Source organism: Podarcis bocagei, assembly GCF_964188305.1.
Source record: "Podarcis bocagei genome assembly, chromosome: 17".
Classification (NCBI taxonomy): domain Eukaryota; kingdom Metazoa; phylum Chordata; class Lepidosauria; order Squamata; family Lacertidae; genus Podarcis; species Podarcis bocagei.
The window spans coordinates 35402803-35427144 of record NC_138143.1 but is presented as its reverse complement, the minus strand read 5'-3'; the positions used below and the strand labels follow the sequence as shown (position 1 = coordinate 35427144).

Here is a 24342-nt window from a genome sequence, read left to right as displayed (position 1 = left end):
TCAACAGGCTGCCTCAATGGCTGGGGACACTGTTCTTAGTGACGTCTGTCCAGCATTACCAGGCATTCACCTTTGCATCCCTGACTATCGGCACTGTATTGCCACAGTAGCATGTTTCTATACAGGCAACCTTTATTAATTTTATTCCATTTATATCCTTCCCTTTTCCCCAAAGGACTCAAATTGATCTACAGAGCTAATCTTCCATCTGCAAAGGATCCCTCCATTTCTAGCTCAGGGGGTTTCTACATGCATGCAGAAGGCAAAACAATAGATTTGCTTTTGTTTTCTACACACAGTATATCTGCAGAAAGCAAGCGAAGCACTGCGTTGAAAGCTCCTTTCCAAGGTACAATGTCTTTTTGATTAAAAAGGAACAAACAAATGCCTACCGACCCAACACGTCTTTATCTGTAGCTAAAGATCACAACAGACGCTCACAAGGCTTATTTTCTTACCACGATTTACAATTTCATTTCCCCATTACGCCAACAATACAATGTTATTTTTCTGCATTATCTCTTTTTAGTTATTTAATGTTCTTTATAAAACAGCTTAAATAACTGAAAAGAGTTAATGCAGAAAAATAACATTGTATTGTTGGCGTAATGGGGAAATGAAATTGTAAATGTTCTTTATAAAACAGCTTCTGGAAAAGACCCTGATGTTGGGAAAGATGGAGGGCACAAGGAGAAGGGGACAACAGAGGATGAGATGGTTGGATGGTGTTCTTGAAGCTACCATCATGAGTTTGATCAAACTGCGGGAGGCAGTGGAGGACAGAAGTGCCTGGCGTGCTCTGGTCCATGGGGTCACGAAGAGTCGGACACGACTAAACGACTAAACAACAACAACAAATAAAACAGCTTAGCCCCCAATCCCCAAGCACAATTTTGTAATTCCCTGTCATTTCAGTCAAACTTAACTTTCAAGCCGATATGCAGCCTTAAACTTGTCTGATATCCCTATAATAATATACATTACTAAACTGACTGTATAATTTTTACATTTCATTTCTATCTGACCCAATTTGTTTCCTTGGAAAAAAACAACAACTCATGCAATATATACACATGCATACATATATACATATGTCCAATTATGTTTTGTGGATTGCTGGGTTTTTTTGTGTGTGTGTTTTTTGGAATGGCAGAAACCTGAAGGTTTCATTCTAATGCAGAGATGGAGAACCTTTGTCCCTCCAGGTGTTAGGAATCCAACTTCCATCAGCCCCCCGCCAGTGTGGTCAATGATCAGGCATGATGGGGGGTGGAAGCTAGAAACATCTGGAGGGTCACCCCAGTTCTAATGGTGTTAAGGTGAGCCAGACTACTCAGGATACTTCAGAGACCCTTCTCCACGTCCCTCCGTCTTACGATGTCTGATGAGTGGATTATACAGAGCCTTCTGGGTCATGGCACCACAATTGTGGAACACCCTCCACTGACCTGTCATTACTGGTCTTTGAGCAAGTTGGCTATTTTGGATGGCATTTGAAGGATAATGCAAGTGACTTCAGTACTACGTAGACTATTGTGTTTTGCTGATGCTTTCTTTCTGCTTGGCTGTTTGCTTTTTTATATTTTTAGCAAGCTTGTTGTGGTTTTATATTTGTTTATATTGGCTTTTGTTAGCTATCTTGGCTGTTGGTTAGTCAGGGAACCATATTTAAGCAAATCGTTTTTTGTTTAAAGCAGGCAACAGGGGGAAAAAATGTCTAATAGACAAACACAGAGAAATTTTGCCACTTTTTATATTCTATAATGAAACAGCCCCTTCATGTTGATATAACAGGCAAGAGACAGATAATTTAAACTTTCATATTTTTAACTCTTATCTCCAACATAGTCAGAGCTTAAGAAAAATATACAAAAAGACCCTGCAGGAATTAACATTACAGAAGCCTCCAATTTTTTTAGTATATGTGCTGCCGAAGTGAGCACAACAGAAGCCTCCTTTTATAGTTGCACCTCATATTATAAGCAATAATCCTTAATACAATTTCCTATTTTCCTCTAAATTGGCCTCATTATCAAGCACATCTTAAGCTTCATTTAAGGGTTAGGATTAGAATCATAGAAACAGAATTTTAGAGTTGGAAGGTACCCCAAGGATCATCTACTCCAACCCTCTGCAATGCAGGAATGCCAAATAAATCATAAATGACAAGGCACACATTTTCCCTATCCAATAACCCTTTCCAGATCCAAGATTCATTTAGGGCTTCTCTTTCTCCCTGTCTCTGACACACAATCTACACACAACATATTATCAATTCTGTAAGAAATTATTAGTTCCTGATTTTTCAGAAACGAATATATTAATGGATCAATCCAATGCAACTTTTTCTTGGATGCTACTCCCAACCAGCTCAATAGGGCTTACTTCCAGGTAAGCAGGTCTAACTTGTCTCTTTCAAAATCCATGTTATCTATCCATGCTAATATCTATTTATTAAAATACGTGCATTGTGACTTTGCAATCTAATGATCTACAAAGCAACTAACAAAATTATTGAAAATAATGATACCGATTTTTTAAAAAATACTTTAAAAAGCAAAAAAACAACCCCACAAAAATAGTTGGAACCTGCTAACCATAGGTAACATACCACCCCAGCAAATGGTTTAAAACCAGATCAGACTAACTTACCATCCCAGTAAATGGTGCAATACCAGATCAAACTTTTGTTCAGGAGGGTCAGACATCCTACCATCAACACTGGCAGAGAAACATAAGCATTCAGTGGCGCAATTTCGGGACTGGAGATCTTTTCAGAAGCTAGCTAGCTGCATTTGCAAAGTACAGCCCTGATTGTTGTGAAGTCATATATGCGAGGAGAGCTCTCTTTATTCTCACTGCCCTGGTGCCTTATACAAAATGCACTTTCTGAATAGGGGATAAAACAGAAACAGAAATCATCGCTGCTTGGGGAACAGCCGCTCTTGGCCTTGCCTATTACTGCCACACCAGATAATAACCTCCAGCACTCTCCGTAAAGTATTGTTTATTTTTGATCTAACATATAAATATACATGGCACTTTTCAGGGACACACACACACACACGGGCTGGAGGATTGGGGAGGACAAAAGCAACCGCTGCTCAGGAGAGCTTTCCATCTGAAATTCCAACAGCAGAGATGAAAGTCGGGAAGGGGGGGGGGAGGAAAGAGAGGTACAGTATCTGTAATGCTAAATTACAAAATGAGGATAACTTTAAGAAAATGTGGCAATTGAGATTCATGCCATGAGCCCCACAGAGCTGTTGGGATCTGTGTTTGGGCTGGCAGTCTCTGATGCAGCAGGAGGAGAAAGGAATAGGTGGTTGGGGAATGAGACTGAATGAGGAGCAACTGGGTCAGAGGAAGAGGGATCTGCCCCAACTTCAGCTGCTTTGGAAAGGGGAGCAGGGATGATGGTTCTCGTCCCTGACCTTCCTGCAGAGCAGAGAGCCTCAGTGGAGGCTGAGGGGGGCTTTGAGCAGATGAAGGAGGAAGGCAGAAGCGACTGAACAGGAGGGTGCAGTCTTGTCACCTAAAACCAGAAGCCACCGTCATAGGAACAGGCCCACCTACCCCAGGGGAGCACACAATCCTACAAGACGAGCGAGACTTGCAAGTGAGCACACAATGCCTTGTCTTTAAAAGCTTGGCGAGCAGGGCATGGAAACCTTGTTGGGACATCTTCGTTGCTTCTGCCGGATTCTGAGCTTCCTGCCCTGTTCTTGAACTTCTGCTGAGCCTGTACCGTTTTTTGCTCGAATACGAGAGTCTCAGTGGGTAGGACAGGGAAATACCACCCAAAGTGTCCTCAAAAGGTGAGAACACAATTCATGACAGATACAGAAGGTGACGGGAAGCTAAAGCAGGGACTGAAGGAGGTGCATCACCCGATCAGAGCAATGATAAGCAATGGGTTTTTTGGAGGGGGGGGGGAGTTTTGGACAGAGGTGGGAAGACTGAGAGATGATAAAGGACAGCCAGAGAAAAGAAGGTTACAGGAGTTCAAGGGTGAGACTGGAGGTAAGAGGATGGATCAGTGTGTTCACCAAGTGGGCAGAGCGGGGGTGAAAACATAGGGATCATCTATACTTTTTTTTCATACTGGAATTGAAAACGAGCAAAACATAATGATACTTCATGGGGATTTTTGCTAATAAACAGAGCGGATTTGCCAGCCAAGTCCAAAACTCCCAACTGCGTCTTGCCCAAATAAGAATCACAGGAATTCTTATCCAGTTTCCCAGGGTGTTGCCCTTCCCTTTTCTTGTCTAAGAAATGAGTTGCTGAAAGACTCACCATTTCTTGTACTGGAAACCAAGTGGTGTAATTTTACTGGTATTGTTTTGCTTTAATGTACAGTTCTCAAACTGAGCTTTTCTTTTCCATTTGTGACACAATTAAACAACCTGTACTTCTTTCCAGGAGTCTTGCAAAATTGTGAAAGCAGAAGTGGTTCTTTAGTGTTTGCCATCAAGATGGCGTTTGCGGCAGCAAGCATGGGAAGGCCAACCAGCCTAACAAATTTCTAATTTTGTGCTAGATTATATCATGCATGTTAGCATTACAGAAACACAAGGGAGTTAGCAGTGTGGCAAAATGCTTACCGTGATTCCAATAGCAGGACTACTCTCTGGAAAACAGCAAATCAAGAGTGCTTCTGACACCTTACTACAATTACTAACTGAGCCATTTATCAAGTTACCTTTTAAAGATGTGCTCTTGAGGGAGATTATTGACACAAGCTTGGCTGTTTAGCAGTTGATTGGACAGGGGTTGAATGGTTGTCCAAGCTCTACAACACGGAGGCAGTGGCCTGGTTCAGTCATCATCCTAAACCGTGGTTTCCTTAAGCCATGGTTTGCTTAACAAACCATGAGTTGTTGCACAGATGATGACACAAGCCATAGCTTGGTTTTTTGTTGTTGCTCTAAGTGCTATTCCTTCTCCAGCTGCTCATGCCTCTTGCCTTTGAGGTTTGGTGAGCTTTGGAGGTGCGGTGGTGAAACAAACCATGATTAAGGGTGCTGGGTTCACATGTAACACCAAGCCATACTTAAAACTGACAAAGGCTTGTAAGCTGGCAGCAAGCCATGTCTTCAGACTGAGGTTTGTTGGTGGCAAGGTGCTGGGAAGGGTATCACTAGTAAGTCATGGTTTAATAAACCATGGTTTCTTGTTATGTGTGAACCAAGAAAGTATGCGCACAAGAGAGCAGGCATCAAGGACAAAGTGAAGAAATAGTTTTCCGTGGTCCTCCAACTGAGCAGGGTTGAAATCTACCAGCCAAAAGATTGGCTGCACATCTCTAACTTACTCTTAACACCAATTCACACGAAGAACTTGGCATCCCTTTTCAGTTATAGACAAAATTTCCCTTTCTATACCTGGAAAAGAGGTTTGTGAAATGAAAAAGCTTGTACTTTTGTAACAACCAGTCCAATAAATATTGTATTACCAAGCCTGTAAAGTCAGAAGAATGCAATTAAACTAACAGCACACTCCAGCCTCGGTCATAGACTTGACTATAAAATCGCTTTCACCTCAAAAATGATCAAATCCTGTTCTCTGATGTCACATTCAATTCAAGTATGTAACATATTTAAAGTACAGAAACCTAAATAAAAGATAGGTAGAAACTGATTTCTTCCCTTCCTGTATTTCACTATCCCAAAAACCATTTGCTCATAAAAAAAATCTGGAGCAACATGCATTTTGTTTGCACAGCTTGAGACAAAAGTTCCAGTCAAGTGTGGTTCTTGAAACAAGTGGAGTTCTTAGCACCTTTGAGGTGAGCCAAGCGGACATTACCAAACACTCCAAAGGTGCAATTCTATACCAGCCTACTCCTAAGTCCCAATGAATTCAATTAGGCTTACTCTCAAGTAGGTCAGCAGCCCTCATTTGGATTCATAACCTTCTCCACTCCCCACATGTCAGTATCAACAAATGAAAGTACATTTCCCCAGAAAATATGGAAAGTGTGCTAAAATTTTCCTTCTTCTGTTATAGTTTACAGTCACGAGCAATGCCAAATGCACAGCGCCTCAGGGTGTGCAGGAAAATTTGGAGGAGATGGGGTGCCAGGTTTGACACTTTTGCAGAACCTAGGTGGGGGAACTGGCACAATTATATTCCTGTGCTTTCCAAAGTATATATGGCACTGCTTCTTCTCTGCTAACCAAGGCCAATGAATTAACACAAATGTGGACATTTCTAGACTAAGAGATTTCTACATGTGAATAAAGCAAAGATCTTTTTCAAAACTATAGAGCCGTATTTTTTTTTGAGGGGGCCTAATCTAAACTTAGGGGACACAGGTGGCGCTGTGGGTTAAACCAGAGCCTAGGACTTGCCGATCAGAAGGTTGGCGGTTTGAATCCCCGCGACGGGGTGAGCTCCTGTTGCTCAGTCCCTGCTCCTGCCAACCTAGCAGTCCGAAAGCACGTCAAAGTGCAAGTAGACAAATAGGTACTGCTCTGGTGGGAAGGTAAACGGCGTTTCCGTGCGCTGCTCTGGTTCGCCAGAAGCGGCTTAGTCATGCTGGCCACATGACCCGGAAGCTGTACACTGGCTCCCTTGGCCAATAAAGCGAGATGAGCGCCGCAACCCCAGAGTCGGCCACGACTGGACCTAATGGTCAGGGGTCCCTTTACCTTTACTTTACTTTAATCTAAACTTCTGTTGCTAATGACAGGGCATTTTCCATTGGGGTGGGGATCCCCCTTTCCTTCTAAGGTTTTATCTTGTGGGATTTCCCCAAGAGAACTGAATAATTTATAAATTTCATTTCTACACATAATTTGCTCGGTATTAACAAAGCAAACCAGATAGCAAAGCAAAAAGGAAAGACATATACATGTAATAAGACACCCCCAACACAGGGAGCTGTTATGTACGTGCACAATTCTACCACCTCTATTGAGGGAACTCTGAATTTTACCTTTGTACAGTAGGCTTAGTGTGATGAACTGACAGGACACGGATGGGAAAGGGGGCTGGAGTCTGATTCGGGAGAGGGGGTCAGTGATTTGCGGGGAACTGTACCAGCCAGGAGGCTAGAGTCAGAGGCAGGAGAAGCTTCAGAGCTGGAGCATGGAGCAACAGGATGGGTCAGAGGAAAAGGTAGGTCAGGCAAGTGAAGGGCCAGGTGCTTCCCCACCCTCTCCTGCCCTACTGTCTCCCAGAACCAGGAGGGGGCTGAAAAGCGAAGAGCAGAGGATGTTTCTATGCAGGCGTAGTCTCCGGCTGCATGTGTGCAGCCCGTCAGGGGAAGGTACATAAACTGGTGGAGGGCGAGAGGTGCCTGGTTGCTGCAACTGCTCCAGAGAGCATGGATCCAGGAATAGATGCCTAGATGCTTGATTAGTGTGCACAGGAATCCAGGGCTGAAGAAGCTACTGTGTTATCTTTGACAATAGAGAGTTAACTATGTGCCGTGTGCATTTCTTTGGGTGGGAAACACCCTTGACAGCTTGCTTCTATACACACACTCTCTCACACACTTCTTCATCCTCAATTCAGGCAAGCAGGAGGCATTATCAGAGTTCAAGGACACATTACAGCCATGGTCATCTAAGGAGGGTGCAAAACAGGGCTGCTAAGTTCCAGGTGTCTCACAGGAAGGCCTGGACAGCCACATTTGGCCTCTGGGCCTGAGCTTCCCCATCCATGAATTTGGGAGAACTGAATCTTGGGAGCTACCCTGGAGTTACTGCTCTTCAGAATTGAAAGCAGGAGACCGACTGGAAGAGAACTTGGGCTTGTATGGTGTTTCCCCTGCCTCACCCTCACCATAGAATTCCAGGTTTACCTGGACAAAGGCTGGGATCACCTTGAATCTGCAAGACTGAAACCCCTTTAAAGAGGGAAGAGCACAAGTTCAAGGCTGACCCATAGTTTCTCTCTAGGTAAACTGGTGGGGGAGAGAACATCTGAAAAAGCCATTTGAAGTTGAAAGAAACGAAGGACTTACAACACACAAGGAAATAAATGTATGCAGCCCAAACAAACCTATACCTGCACACATATATTTAGAGGTCCTACTGACTTACTCCCAAATTAAGTGCACACTTATCTATAACCATATTCCTTAATTTAAGTTATAAACCTAATCTGAGTATGAATTTGGATCTGGAAGGTGGAAAGGCTGAAGATGTACATATTGCCAATCATTATTTTTTTATTGTTGTTCTACAGTTCCCTTTCCAAAGGGGTTGTGGCTTTAAGTGCTAAAAATAACTAAATGGTGGTCAATTACTTTCCATCTCTCACAGTGAACCTTTTCCTTCTTTAAGTGTTGCCTGCGGCATATTTCAGGGTAACGCACAAAGCCGGACCCTCCCTTTCCACCGCTTAACACAAAATGGGTGATTATCTTTTGCGGAGATTACTTGCTCATGGACCATTCATCGAGACAAAGGTTCTCTCACAACATCCCTTCTCCCCCTCCATCGCAACCTAACAGTTTAGAAATTCAGAACGGTCATATCTAGAAATACAGGGCATAATTTAAATTTAATTTATTCATTCAAGTGTTCACGGATTTCAGTTTGGAGACATAAGATGCAACCTAGGAGCTTAAAAAATAAAAATGTAGCTCTCATGCAGGGGTTTTGGTTTGTGACTGGATACAGGAGCAGCTCCCCAAATGTTGTTGGACTGTAACTCCCAGCAGCCCCACTTAGCATCATGGCCAATGGTCAGGGATCATGGGAGTTGTAGTCCAACAACACCTGCAAGGTACCACATTGGCTACCCCTCTGTAGTTTCTTCTTTCTGTGGAAGTGAGTCAGTACACAAGTGATGGGGCTGCCACAGTGCAATTGGGCACTGTGGCTCTGCCCCACCAGAAAAACCACTTCTGTCCGTCCCCCCACAATCTATAGAAAAGCAGAAATGGGCATTATTTGCAAACCTAAGTCCTTATGTGACACAACACCATTATTATCATCATGTGGAGCAAGGCTCTACCCTAAGACCAAAATGAGTGGGAAATGTCCTAGATCCAGACCTTGTAGGACAGGACTTGAAGCTTGTGAGATCTCTTTTTTTGTTCCATTTATACTAGAACTTCAAAGCGCAAATTCCACTGAAATCAGTGGTCTTACTCCTGAGTAGACATGGCTTAGGGCTGTTGGTCTCCTTAGAAGCACTGAGAACTGAGCTGGTTCAATAAAAAGCCAGAAACAGCCAGGTTTTTAAGGGGTGTGAGGATCACAGCCCAATTTGAGATGCAGGTTAGACTCAAACGGTTGCGGCCGAGTAGATGGCTGGTAAAATGGCAACATCTTTCATTATGACGGTTTGGGAGTAAGCCTCTCACAGAAACTAGTCTTGTCCAGGTGTGGAATGGAAGGGCATTTACAGATAAGAACCAACACTCCTAACTCTCCTTGCATCAAGGCTTGTTCCGAATCAATTCAGAAGGTAAAAAAGGAATGGATGACGTGAGAGGCAAGAGACCATTGTGAATAATGGATCGGGGAGGCCCTTGTTTCAGTATTTGTGCTCATGACACCAGCACCGCACTGTGCCATACACCTGTTGTGGCCCTTCCTTCCTTGTGGGTCTCCATTTTTAAAATCACACTGAACAGTACAATGCTCCAAAAGGAGATCTGCAAGACTGGAGGAGGCCAGCGGATGAGGAGGCAACAGCAGACGGATCCGCCACCTCTCCCAGGGAAGTCCAGATCTAACACCAAAGCAGTTTGCTCCACCCTGCTTTACTGAAAGGCTGGCTGCGCCGAGCTCACACAAAACCCATTCCTGGTTTCCTTCTAAACTTTCCTCATACCAGCAACCCAGGTGGAGAGGAGGAAGGAGAGCCTTTTCGTTGCTGTTACTGTTAAATACCGTATTTTTTGCTCTATAAGACTCACTTTTCCCCCTCCTAAAAAGTAAGGGGAAATGTGTGTGCGTCTTATGGAGCGAATGCAGCCTGCACAGCTATCCCAGAAGCCAGAACAGCAAGAGGGATTGCTGCTTTCACTGCACAGCGATCCCTCTTGCTGTTCTGGCTTCTGAGATTCAGAATATTTTTTTTCTTGTTTTCCTCCTCCAAAAACTAGGTGCGTCTTGTGGTCTGGTGCGTCTTATAGAGCGAAAAATACGGTGCTTTCTTGATTTCCACTAGCGTAGAGTATGAAAGTTTAACACTAGCATTCAACATGTAAACGAGCTGGGAAGCCGGTGCAGTTTTCTTGGCGTAAGAGCAAAGGCCTAGTCCTTGTTAGAAGCCCAATTCTGGACTGGATGAACTTTCTGTATGCTATTCAAAAGCAAACTCATGCAGAGTGCATGGCAGTAACCCAGCCCAGATCTTACCACAGCATGTGTTACAGTGGCCAGATACTTGATCCCTACAAACCCACAAGGGGAAGTTGAAATGCAGATAGAAATCTGTACACATTAAAGCGTCTCTCTTGGGTGTATGTACCGATGGACAGGGGAACTCCACTATGTGAACTCTACTATTATTCGCTCTCATGAGAATGGAGCCTCTGACCAAAAGGTGGTGCAGATACCCAGAGGAATTCCCTACGGAAAACAAAGGACAAACCCCATACAATCTCTGTGCAAGAGAGCCCTATTTCTCCAATTAATTGTTTCCAGCGGTTCTCATTTCTCTCTCCTAAGAACATTACCCCTTAACCACAGTCAATCTTTGACCTTCCAACTAGTCAAAGTCCTTTTGTTATGACTTCCTCTTTGCCGCTGGAGATAAAATAACCCAGCAGGGCAAGTGTTTAAAACAGATTCACGTAGAGAAATATAATGAAGATCTTTCCAGAGCAAGTGAAGCTTTTTTCGACACACATCTGCTTTCCCTGCCCCACCCCCACCCCGCGTTTTTGCTTTCGTTGGAGGGAAAGAATCCCAGAGAAGTTACTGATTCATTGCTGAATCATTAGAAGCATCCGTTTTATCTATCAGCAAAACAGTTTTAAAAAAAAAGTTTCAGAGCCCAGTTTTGAGGCCTAACTCAAATGCTAAATTTGCAGAGCATCAGCCACCGAAGACCGGAAGACAGAAAAAAGCTCTTAATAGTTTTCCATATGGTGCCTAAGAGAAGGGCTGCAATGGTCTGGGTAAAATTGCCAGAGGAATTTGGAAAGGTGCTAGGAGACAGATTACTATAAAGAAATGTTATGGCCTAGTGTGTATGGGAAACCCTTCCTCAGGGGCAACACAGTTTTATTTTATGAGTCTATTTATTTTATGTTGGGCTACTGCATCTCCTTAAAGGTAAAGGTAAAGGGTCCATTAGGTCCAGTCGTGGCCGACTCTGGGGTTGCGGCGCTCATCTTGCTTTATTGGCCGAGGGAGCCGGCGTACAGCTTCCGGGTCATGTGGCCAGCATGACTAAGTCACTTCTGGCGAACCAGAGCAGCGCACGGAAACGCCGTTTACCTTCCCGCCGGAGCGGTACCTATTTATCTACTTGCACTTTGACGTGCTTTCAAACTGCTACGTGGGCAGGATCAGGGACCGAGCAACAGGAGCTCACCCCGTTGCGGGGATTCAAACTGCCGACCTTCTGATCGGCAAGTCCTAGGCTCTGTGGTTTAATCCACAGCGCCACCCGCATCTCCTTATTTCCTCCTATTTCCTAGCTCATGTGAAGTCCTTGTTCTTCTGCTTATTGGTGTTACCCTCCATTTCCCCCTCTCAGAAAAAATGGACAACGCCAGGATTCTCAAACTGTGGTGCTGCACATTCATGGCATTAAATATTCATACTGATATTTAATTGTATTTTTATTGCTTTTATTTCTTACATTACAATTTGAGTTCTATGAAATACAAAGAAGTACAATATAGAAGAAATAAAAGCAGCAATAAAAATATGATTAAACTTATCCAGCATCCACCAGCACAGTGCTTTTTGAGAACTACAACAGGTCAAAAAAAAAAAAAAGCAATATGGCTAACCTGACCCAACAATGTTCCCCCCCATCCCCACGCCATACAAATAAGCCACACTGCAACCAACTGAATACAACCAACCAAACTCTGGATCCTTCAACCCCTCACAATGCCAATAAATATATAAATATAAATATAAATATAAATATAAATATAAATATAAATATAAATATAAATATAAATATAAATATAAAAATATAAATATAAATATAAATATAAATATAAATATAAATATATAAATATAAGGACCTACTCATGTGATGCTGACACAAATCCCCACACTAGCACTAAGCAATAGAACGACAGAACAATACCCCCATATCTCCCCCCCCCATTTCTTTTCCCCTTCTCTCCCCCTAGCTGTAAGATGTCTATGGCATTAGTGTCCCATACTGAACATTAATGAACTGTGGGAAAGACCCTATGAATCGAAAGTGGAGACACTATACAGTATGTACTTTCCCTTGTTTATTTGTTTATTTCCTAACACAAGAAAATATTCAATAAAAACTTTTTTAAAAGGCAAAACTTTTTTAAAAGGCAAAAATCATTAAGTGGTCTCCCAAAACCCTCAACAATTTTCAACTGATCAGTTGGGCAGGGGGTAGTTTGGGAACTGCTAGACGACAATTAACTTCACACAAACATGAATTCACACAAACGTGAAAGGGCACTCAGACTGTTCCCTACAACTGCATAAAAATTAAAATACAGAAACTGACCTCCTGGGTTTTCTTGCTGTGTTAAAGACTCTTTGGAAGACAGAGTATAGCCTTCTTATCAAGAGTTCTGCACATGTGAAGTAAGAAGTTCGTTTGAACTTTCCACAAGCAGCACTAGGAACTATTCTACATGCTACACCACAAAAGGCAGGAGACTGAGCAGGCAGAAATTCTCTTTTGGCAGCCCCTTACATAACTGGGATTGTCAGGGTACTTAAACTGTGACAATGGAACAGATTTAAGCCTGTTATATAGATAAGCCCTGTGTTAATCAGTAATTGCGGTGGTAGTACTTTGCTACACCCCCCTCCAAGTGATAATTTAGCACATACAGTCGTACCTTAGAAGTTGAATGGAATCTGTTCCGGAAGTCTGTTCACCTTCCAAAACATTCATAAACCAAAGCGCGGCTTCTGATTGGCTGCAGGAAACTCCTGCAGCCAATCAGAAGCCGCGGAAGCCCCATCGGATGTTCGGCTTCCAAAAATAGTTCGCAAACCGGAACAGTCACTTCCGGGTTTGTGACGTTCAGGAGCTAAAACATTCGAGAATTAAGCTGTTCGAAAACCAAGATACAACTGTAGAGATACCAAAGCTCACTTATCTCAACCTTATTGATCTTTGGCTACTGTCAGGGAACTGTCATCAGAACAGGGGCGGGAAACAGAGGGGCAGTTGTGTTACAGGGACCTTCCGAAAATCTTGCAAAGCAGTTCTTTTTCCGGTGATGAGGAAAGCCCCACCTCCAGTGGAGAAGAGATGAAAGGACCAGAGGATGCTGCTGGGAGCCTCAGCACCGCTTCTGGCCAAGCCGGCCAGGAGAAAAGCACGCCCCTTCCGTTGCCCACCCTGTGCAGAAGTCTAAAGCGCAAAGAGGGAAGGAAAAGGATGGGCGTAACGAGACTTTTATGTTGGGGGAAGGTTCAGGAAACAAGCACTCCCAGATTCTGCTAGCGATTGAGGCAGACATGAACTTTGGGGTTCTGCACTGAAAATACCGTATTTTTTGCTCTATAAGACTCACTTTTCCCCTCCTAAAAAGTAAGGGGAAATGTGTGTGCGTCTTATGGAGCGAATGCAGGCTGTGCAGCTATCCCAGAAGCCAGAACAGCAAGAGGGATCGCTGCTTTCACTGCGCAGCGATCCCTCTTGTTGTTCTGGCTTCTGAGATTCAGAATATTTTTTTCCTTGTTTTCCTCCTCCAAAAACTAGGTGCGTCTTATGGACTGGTGTGTCTTACAGAGCGAAAAATACAGTAGTTTTGCACCTAAATAAAACCTGTAAAAGACAGGTCAGAGTCCTGCCTGGTTACTCGTGAGCAACCACCCTTGCCATCTGACAGCTACCAACAAGAATGCACACAAAACATTTTTTTTCTGTACCTGGATTGTTTCTTTGGAGGTGGTGGTGGTGGTGCAAATTCCTCCATTCCATTCTTGTCTTTAGGGAACTCGAAGGCAAAAGATGCTGATTTGCTCATTCCTGCAATCTTGTTGTCCTGGACAGAGTGTTCCCCCCCCTGATGGCAATCAGAAATACTTGAGGGACTGCTTGCCCCGTTCTCCGTTTCTGTCTCTGGTGTGCTTTTCAAGAATCCCTGCTCTTCTTCCTCTTCTTCCTCTATCCTGCACTGCCTGCTCCAGGAGAGATTGTAGTATTTCTGCCTCCTCTCAGAGCTCAAGGCCGCCGGACCTTTGTTCGACTCCTCTGGAGAGATTTTGTTCGTATGAGGGCATATGGACGATGCGGGCTCAAAGATTGTGCTACCTGCGCCGTTCTTTGGAATGTCAAGACCCCGATGGCTGTCGCTATCACAAGTTTCTGCCACAAAAGAACTTACAGACTGTGCGAAAGGCCCCTCTCCTCTAGGCGGGCTCCCTTTGGACAATTTTGGGGGAATAGCAGGAGTCTCACCTATCCCATTTCTGCTAGTTGCTTGGGACTGAAGACCTGGATCATTTTCCACCGAGCTCATCTCGCTGCTCGCTTGCGGCATTTCTCTGTATTCAAAGAAAGGGGACGTTTTCCTAGCATCTGAATTAGAAGTGGGGCTAGGACTTGGCCACTGGACCCCCACAGCTGAGTCTGGACTGCTAAGGAAAATAGTCCGGTTGTCATCTTCTGTGTGGGCCGCCACAATGGTAATAGTCGCTGGTACCTGCGTGACAGATTCTTGGAACTCTCTTTCGCAGTCCAAGTGGAGAGCCTTCCCTCTTCGGAGGCCATCTTGTTTATCTTTACAGGGGCTATAAGCCAAGGCATCACACCTTGCATGTGTGTTGGCATTATTTAGCTGCGTCTTTTTCCTCTTCGTGCTCTCAGCATAGATAGGCTCATTTTGAGAGGCTACTTCACAGGAAAGCTGTTGCTCTGCGGAATTGCTTGCATTTTCTATACGCCTGCCTACGGTCTGATCTGATTCTCTAACCGAAGGACAGCAATAATTTCCCTTGGGTGAACCACAGGGGCCACTGCCAGTATCTGAGGGAAATACTAATGTGCCTGTTTCGGAACATAAGTGGTTGTATACATAACTGTGTGGCAGATGCTTCTCCCCCCTTTGAAAGTCTGAATTCAAGGTTCTGCTTTCACCTTCACTGAAACTCACCTCTACGGACTCAGTTCTTGCATTTGTCACAGCCTCTGGCACCTGAAGTTTTGAAATAGGTTTTTCATGCCACACCTCTTTGGTTTTGGTATTGTCAAACCCCTGGTGGACAGGAGCCTCTTTGCAATAGTCTGTGATGGAGCAATACTCCCCGCCTTCACTTTCTAAATCAGAAGAATTGAACATACCAGCTCTTTCTGAAAGTGATGCTTCCTCTGTTTGGTGGATGGGAGAGTATCCCATGGAGTCCACGGCAGAGCCAACACATCTGTCACTCAAAAAGGATGAATTGTGGCAGAAGCCCAGATATGGCAAGGATAACTTCTCCTTGCTGACCACTTCATTTCCATTCTCCTGTGCACCCATATCATTCAGAAATGCCACATTACTGAAGGCGACATTTCTCTCTGCGCTGCTTTCAAGACTCGAGGGACCGGCCAAAGAAGGGCCTGGAGGACTGCGCAAAGTACGATCACTTGGAGTATTCTGAACGACAGGCTTCCTTATGAAGTTGTTGCTGAATTTGTCAATACACACTCTTTGTTCTTCTCCAGATTTCATCAAGGCAAGATTTCTGGGTGGCATTCTCTTGTTGACCTGCATTGATAAACAAAAATATTATATGTATGTCTGTAGAAGAAGAAGAAGAGTTTGGATCTGATATCCCGCTTTATCACTACCCAAAGGAGTCTCAAAGCGGCTAACATTCTCCTTTCCCTTCCTCCCCCACAACAAACACTCTGTGAGGTGAGAGACTTCACAGAAGTGTGACTAGCCCAAGGTCACCCAGCAGCTGCATGTGGAGGAGCGGGGAAGCAAACCCGGTTCCCCAGACTACGAGTCCACCGCTCTTCACCACTACACCACACTGGCTCTGTAATTTCTAACTTGAGATTTATAAAATTAGATAATTAACAGAACAAATCAAATCTACTGACTAGGGTGGTCCTGCTGTAATACTAAACACTGAAGAGCAGAAAGCCAAAACCCTCTGTCCAGGTATTCTAAAATAAAAAAATTATCCTCATCTTGAAGCAAGCAAGCCATGCACAGGTTTTCCATACTTTACTGTGCAAGCGGGTACAGTGATACCTCAGGTTACATACGCTTCAGGTTACATACGCTTCAGGTTACATACGCTTCAGGTTACAGACTCCACTAACCCAGAAATAGTGCTTCAGGTTAAGAACTTTGCTTCAGGATGAGAACAGAAATTGTGCTCCGGCGGCACGGTGGCAGCGGGAGGCCCTATTAGCTAAAGTGGTGCTTCAGGTTAAGAACAGTTTCAGGTTAAGTACGGACCTCCGGAACAAATTAAGTACATAACCTGAGGTACCACTGTACAAGTAAATTGATGCAGGCCTAATCCAGGGGCAGAAAACCTCAGGCTCAGGGGCTTATTGCGGCCCCTCTCTGGCCCATGGGACTCTTGGAAGTCCGTGCTCTTCTCCCTAAGTTGCACCTCTCACTAGTCCTGCTCTACACACTTCTCAACGGCCTTTGCCAAGCTGGAACGTATTCTTGAACTAGGATATATTGTTTGGCTGGGTGGAAATATATGTGTGTCTGTGTGCATTGTAAACCTCTAACTTCTGTTTGGCTGGAATAGAGCATTTTGCCTCTGGTGTTATCCACCTTTTGCCTCTGGCTTCTACTCCCCACCTGCATGCAGCCCCCAAAAGGATGAGCAAGATAGAAGGTGGACTCAAAACTTTTCCCCACCCCTGGCCTAAAATGTTCATTTGGAGAAATGAAACCAAAGGAGGCCTAAAGAGCCCTGAGACCTACAGATAAATGGCAGTATAGAAATTTTAATAATAATAATAATACACATGACACTGACCAAGGTGGTAGACAGAGACAATGCAATTCTGTTTTGCATCACTTTGTATGTGTGGATGACATATTATTGATGTAAAACAAAAACACAACACTCACACCCTGTCCATGCATGTCAGAGATCCTTTCTCCCTGGTAAGATAGTTCACTACACGCTGGGAGGTGTTGCTGTTTTAAATGTGGATGCGCATTCAAAAATATGTCCCTCTCTCATCTATTCTCAGTCTATAATCTTATTCTGAATAATACAGGTGGAACTGTTCTGAGTCTAGTAAGGCCTGGTTCTTGCTAGGGTAGAAAACCCTCGCTTCAACTGATTAAATGCTCCTCTATACCAAAACAAAAGAGACGCGGGTGGCGCTGTGGTCTAAACCACAGAGCCTCTTGGGCTTGCCGATCAGAAGGTCAGCAGTTCGAATCCCCACGACAGGGTGAGCTCCCGTTGCTTGGTCCCTGCTCCTGCCAACCTAGCAGTTTGAAAGCACATCAAAGTGCAAGTAGATAAATAGGTACCACTCCAGCAGGAAGGTAAACGGGGTTTCTGTGCGCTGCTCTGGTTTGCCAGAAGCGGCTTAGTCATGCTGGCCACATGACCCGGAAGCTCCCTCGGCCAATAAAACAAGATGAGTGCCACAACCCCAGAGTCGATCATGACTGGACCTAATGGTCTGGGGTCCCTTTACCTTTATACAAAAACAAAACAAAACACCCTCTAAGAGATGAGGTCTAGCCTTCTCCCTGAAAGGCCAGTTTCCAATACGCAGGGAATTTATTTATTTAGTAAGTAAGCAAGCAAGCAGGACAGTTGACTCATGTGAACCCCTCCCACTTGCAATCTGCACTGTGCAGCCCACACGCAGTTTTATCATCTCAGTGAGAACTCAGCCTAAAGTGCATGTACTTAAATGGGAAAATAAGAGTGGAGAAGAGAGGGAAATGTTCATTAACGTTAGTGGTCAAACAAAAGTCACTCTGGCAAGGACACCCCACCCCCCCACCAGTTCAGGGCAACTGATAATTTCCTCTCCCACTTCATGCTATAAAATGGAGCCGCTTTCTTGCTGCCCATATCTGTTATAAGCATTACAAAGGAGGAGGCGTTGTCCTCTGTGAACTGGCATCTGGTTTATTGAGAAGCAAAGTCACGGCAGTTCAAAAGCCATGAGAGGATCCCTCCACATTAGGGGAAACCTGTGCGTTAGGAAGAACATCAAAGAGCCGTGTGGAGACTTTCTTCCCAAGAACGGCAGAAACAACAGGGCTTGTATCTGGAAAATAATTTTAACTGGTCACTTCTGATCTCGCTGAGTAGAAAAACGAGACATCCATTGTGCATCAACACACCCAGCCACTTTTACAGACTGATCCAGAATGATGTTATGGCTGCAGTTCTGTGCACACTTGTCTGAAAGAAAGTCCCATTAACTCAACAGGACTTAATTCTGAGTAAACATGCACAGTGTCAACTTTTCAAAGTTATGGGTTTCTTTCCTGACTTTTTCTTTCTGTGCAAATATTGCAGTAAGAGCTTAACTACACATTGAGTTAAATGTGTAATGCACAGGATTGTCAACAGGGTTGTGGGTCAATGGGAGTTTTTTGCCCACAAGTAATCACCACATGGCTGGGACACAGGTGACGCTGTGGGTTAAACCACAGAGCCTAGGACTTGCCGATCAGAAGGTCGGTGGTTCGAATCCCTGTGATAGGGTGAGCTCCCGTTGCTTGGTCCCTGCTCCCGCCAACCTAGCAGTTCGAAAGCACATCAAAGTGCAAGTAGATAAATAGGTACCACTCTGGCGGGAAGGTAAACGGTGTTTCCATGCGCTGCTCTGGTTCACCAGAAGCGGCTTAGTCATGCTAGCCACACGACCCGGAAGCTGGACGCCGGCTCCCTCGGCCAATAAAACGATATAAGCACCGCAACCCCAGAGTCGGTCACAACTGGACCTAATGGTCAGGGGTCCGTTTACCTTTACTAATCGCCACATGGAGGAATATTCATGGGGATCGTTTCTGGGAAGGAAATAGTTAAAACTCTTCTCCCCACATATGTCAGTTCCAAGTGCTACTTGATTAATCTACTGATTAAAGCTGGAAGCCTCATTTTTAATCTGAATTTAACAGTGAAAAAGGTGGTGCACAGCTTTGAACAGCTTTGAACAGAGAAAAAGGGTGGCAAGTATTAACAGGCAACAATTTCATATCAAATATGACGAGTCCCTGCTTCCTGGAAAGGTGAATTTTCCAATCAGATGCTCTGACAAAGAATGCCTGAGCTACGCATCCCAGAAGTTCAAAATTACAAAGTACGCCTTCAAAAACTTCAAATAGACTTTGTAATCATGGGATCTGAAAGCATAATACATATATTTTTCTTTCCCCTTTCAAATGTGCAGCTTTGAGGCACATTCCATTTTCTCCTGGACAAAGAGGGCTAGAGTACTGCTTTTTAAAAATGAATATAAAAAAGATACCCAGAATCTCAGCAGCAGAAGCCCTTAAGCACAAAAGTCTTTCTTCTATCCTCTCCACACTAACTGACATGAATCATTCACGGCCTGCCTGAAAAGGCTTTCAGTGACACATGTAGGTAACTGAACGCTGAACTCTGCTTTAACTGAATTTGATGAAATTTCGCTCATTAAAAACCTAGCCCAATTAGAAACACCAGTACTTTCAAGTTAGTGCATGAAATAAATTACTCATTCTGCCAACCTTTCTGGTCTTTTCTTTGCTTAATAAGTCTTATCTACAGTTAAAGAGTTGCTGGCAAATTTTGCCTAGAGCAAAATATCAAGGCTAATGCGGAAATGTCTGCTTGGGGGAAAGATCCAAAGCATTAAATAGGCAGCAAAAAAGGATTTTTTTTGAAAATACCAGTGACAATTCTTGATGCGTTGTGGTGGCAGCGGCTGTGTTCACACATCTCTGCCTGAAATACTTCTTACAACACACTGTAGTTTAAGAAATGACAGTAAATTCTGTAGCATTATTTACAACTTTCCCTTCAGAGGGAGAAGAGGCAGAACAGTTCAAGGCAAATCCCAGGTGGAAGTACTGATTCATGTTCCACTTCAATGTCTGTTTGTGGGAGACCAAGTTCGCTGAGATATCCTGCATCCTCAGTGTAGAGGACGGAGTTTAATAGAATCCCCTAGGTGGGATCCCCTAGGAACTCGCGGTGTGCAAATGAGTCTGTTTTCAGCCCATGCCACTTGTGCATGTGTTCACTCATAAATCTGCCCTGTTTCAGTTCTTGTTACCACTTCTAAATACATTTAATTAATTAATTTCTCCCTCTCTCTCAAAATACACATTTCAAAATACTTTACTCTTTTTTTAGCCAAAAACTACATCTGAAAGTCCGTATAGTTAAAGCCATGGTTTTCACAGTAGTGATGTATGAAAGTGAGAGCTGGACCATAAAGAAGGCTGATCGCCGAAGAATTAATGCTTTTGAATTATGGTGCTGGAGGAGACTCTTGAGAGTCCCATGGACTGCAAGATCGAACCTCTCCATTCTTAAGGAAATCAGCCCTGAGTGCTCACTGGAAGGACAGATCGTGAAGTTGAGGCTCCAATACTTTGGCCACCTCATGAGAAGAGAAGATCCCCTGGAAAAGACCCTGATGTTGGGAAAGATGGAGGGCACAAGGAGAAGGGGACGAAAGAGGACGAGATGGTGGGACAGTGTTCTCGAGGCTACCAGCATGAGTTTGACCAAACTGCTGGAGACAGGAGTGCCTGGTGTGCTCTGGTCCATGGGGTCACAAAGAGTCGGACACGACTAAACGACTAAACAACAACAAACATCTGAATATTGGGGAAGTATGGAAGTTGGTGCTTATTGAAGCTTTGCTACAAATCAGTTCATATTGGAATGTGTAAAGCGCGAATTCCTCAAGTATTCACACCTGGGACGGCTTGAGAGCTCCCTATAGCGAAGCTGTCAAACTCCAAAAGCCCACTTAACCAAGGAAAGTACTTCCTACCATTCTGGCAAGCGTAGCGTCCTGTGGGTTAGGATCCCTAGAAGTCACAAGAAGCAGTAGATCCTCTGACCACAAGCCCAGCACCTGATGTTTGGATTGTTGTGTAGTTAAGGGGTGAGGATATGAGGAGGGCTGGTCGATTCTTGGGTGCCCCACTCTCTACAGCGATGCTGTTCCTATTCGAGTTCTATTCACCTATCTCAAGAAATGCTGGATTTGGGAGGCAGGCACTGCTGCATTTCCTGAGGGAATAAAGTCCAGGCTGAAGATGTCTGAGAGAAGTTGAATGACTTTCACAAGCAGCTATGGTCAGAAGGTTCTGATGCCTAGAAGAAGGCAAATGAAAACTTGCTCGTGTCAGTCTGGGCAGCAGCGGGGCTTACCTGGATCCAAAGGATAACATGACAGCTGGCAAGGGTTTTGCATGAAAGTAAGTCAGGGGTGGCTAACCTGTGGCCGTTCAGATGTTGCAGGACTCCAACTCCAGCAGCCCCAGACAGCAAGGCCAGAGATGGGACTGGGATTTGTAGACCAATAATATTTGGAGGTTCACAAGTGAGCTCCCCCTGGAGGAAGCATGCAAAGCTTCCTGGCTTTCTCTGAAACCCAAGAGGATGTTGCCCACCAAGAACCTAGGAAAACACCTAGAAATTCTGCAAGGGTTTCCTGTGTTACTGACAAGCAGTAAAATCTCAAGCCATTGACAACAGAACCTTCCTTTGCTAAATGAAGAAAAATTACAGGAATTGTGTCATAACAAATACCAGTACTGTTCCACGTCAAATACAATTTTTTTTTACAACAGAAGAACCTTGTAAAACACACCCTGCCCCTTGTTAAACATTACCTGTGGGATATCGGCACTCAGGTTCCCATCCGCCCACACATCGGCAACATCCGAGTTTATCATCGTCGGTTTCACGGCAATTGTTGGCTTGGAGTAAGGCAAGGAAACTACTCCGTCATCCTCCAGAGCCGTAGGCTCAGCTTTGGCTCTGGTTCCATTCAGATCCTGCAAGAGGCCACAGCTACCTCCCAGGTCCAAGGGTGGTGCCTGCAGCTGGTGGAAGTGTCTGGGGCAGAAGCAGTTTTTGCAGGAGCCCGGCTTCCAGATGTGTTCCACAAAATCACTACACGCAGACATTTTCAAGCCCACTCGCTTCACTTGGACTGCCCTCTGCATCTTGTATGTTGAGCTTTGCTGTTCATTTTGCACTCCGTGTAGCGGCTCTTAACAATCTGTCCTGTTGTGCAACTGAGCTATCTGGAAAGAAAGAACACATCGCTGCTATTAATTTTATACATGGAAATTTGAGGAAGCTCTTTACACCATGCCAAGCCTCTAAAACTTTCTGAATTTCTGCCCCTCCCCACCTTCACAAACTAAATTCTACTTTCTGGGGTGCTCAACCCCCTCAAAGAAAACCCCATAAGCAACAGAGGAGAGTTTGCAAGTGCCTATTTGAATATGCCAGGCATCCTCCCCAGCGTGAACGTTCAAAGATGCCTGAGCGCCTGTCATTAACAATATGTGGCTTTGCTGAAGGAAATGACAGCACCCACAGATGAAGTGTGGGGCTGCCCTGAGGATATGGGGATATTTCCATACATCCTGCAGTTACACACAGGTCCGTGGATCTGGCTGGCTACTGTGAAAACAGGAAGCTGGACTAGAAGGGCTTTTGGTCTGTTTCAGTCGGGCTCATCTTACGATGTGCAGATATTAAAAATAACTGTAGCATGAATGCTTCCCCCTTGGGTATCGTCACACACCCTCTCTTGCCTGGCAACAGGACTCACCTGGCTGCTCTGGCCCTAAAACAGGAACTGAGCAATTCCTTCTTTTTGCTGCTGCTTGCAGAATTTCCACACAGATAGCTCAGTTGGTAGAGCATGAGACTCTTAATCTCAGGGTCAAGGGTTCGAGCCCCATGTTGGGTGAAAGATTCCTGAACTGCAGGGGGCTGGACTTGGTTATTCCCATAGTCCCTTCCAAATCTACAATTCTGTAGGACTCTTACCTGCTTCTTCTCTTGATACAGTGTCAGATAGTTCACTGATTCCAGTAATAAGTCCTGCCCCACTGTTCCCCATGCAGTTACCTGCAGAGGTGTCTCAGCCTATGACATGAAAAACTGCATTATGCCTTAACTAGAATGGTTGTTTGCTTACATTGCCTTTTCACAACATATATTTTACGTGACACAATCCATTCACGTTAATCACTTTTAAATCCTATTGAGTTCAGTGGGAGAACCATTAAGTACACACAGCAAAGGGTTGTGCGGCACCTTAAAGACTAACAAGTCCTCGGCATAAGCTTTCGTGGACCACAGTCCATCAGATGCATGAAACCTAAACCTAAACTGGCATTCTTAACTATGTGTATGTGTCTAACCAGTTTCCCACATTCCATCACACTCTACCATACAGGAGTATGTCCTTTATTCATAATGGAAAAGCCATTACTCAAAATTCTCAAAGGAAAACCCAGGAACGGCACCCAGAGCTCTGCATGCATGGGAAATCCACTTTCCCTATGAAGCCTTTGCCCTAACCTTAGGCCAAAAAAGTACACATTACAGAGAACATAAATAAGGCTGCCACTAAAAATGGCAGCATTTTGTTGAGGTGTCCCACCCCCTCCCCCAATCACAGGCTGTAACTAGGTAAGAAATTATAGATACTAAGGAGAGAATTTACATAACATATGGCTCCTTTTTCATGTAACACATAGTCGGGGCTGCCTCAAGACATGTTACTACCTGAATCAAAAAGCAAGGTAGTACATATCTTGTTCTACGTACAAAAGCCAACCAGACTAGCAAGTGACTCTGACTACAACACTGGTGATGGGGCAGAGAGTGCACGTGAGGGCAGCAGGTGAGCTTAGGGGATACAGGGCAGACTGCACGGCACTTACAGCTTTGTCCGTTCTCCGCCACTCAGCATCTTCTGCCTGAAGTGGCCACCTCACTCTGCCTAACAGTAGAGCTGGCTCTGAATAGCAATTCCCTCAGTTTTCATGCCTGTTGCATCTTCTTTGCTTCTTACCTCTCCCAACAACAAATCTCAAGCTGGAAGACCCTTAGGGAATATTCCCAAAAAACAAGGGAAACTAAAACAGGTGTTTTGCTTCTCCACTGAGATCACTGGGACCTCCAAGCGCTTGACTTTTTCTGGACTGTGTTCAAGGTGTTCAGGCGGGTTGTTGTTTTTTTACACATTCCACAGCTATGACCTTAACAA

At 44.4% G+C, this 24342-nt stretch overlaps 1 protein-coding gene across 6 annotated transcripts in view; it reads right to left on the bottom strand.

Moving 5' to 3' along the window:
- The window catches only part of PRAG1 (PEAK1 related, kinase-activating pseudokinase 1), an 87925-nt gene that overhangs the window by 20669 nt on the left and 42914 nt on the right, over nucleotides 1-24342 (bottom strand). For all 6 annotated transcript variants that reach the window (XM_081176136.1, XM_081176135.1, XM_081176134.1 and 3 more), the window contains 2 exons: nucleotides 21941-22357; nucleotides 14034-15856 (listed from right to left, as the gene is read on the bottom strand). In XM_081176136.1, the coding sequence (XP_081032262.1) occupies nucleotides 14034-15856; nucleotides 21941-22276 (2159 nt within the window). In that variant the 5' untranslated portion in view covers nucleotides 22277-22357. The remainder of the gene's footprint in view (nucleotides 1-14033; nucleotides 15857-21940; nucleotides 22358-24342) is intronic.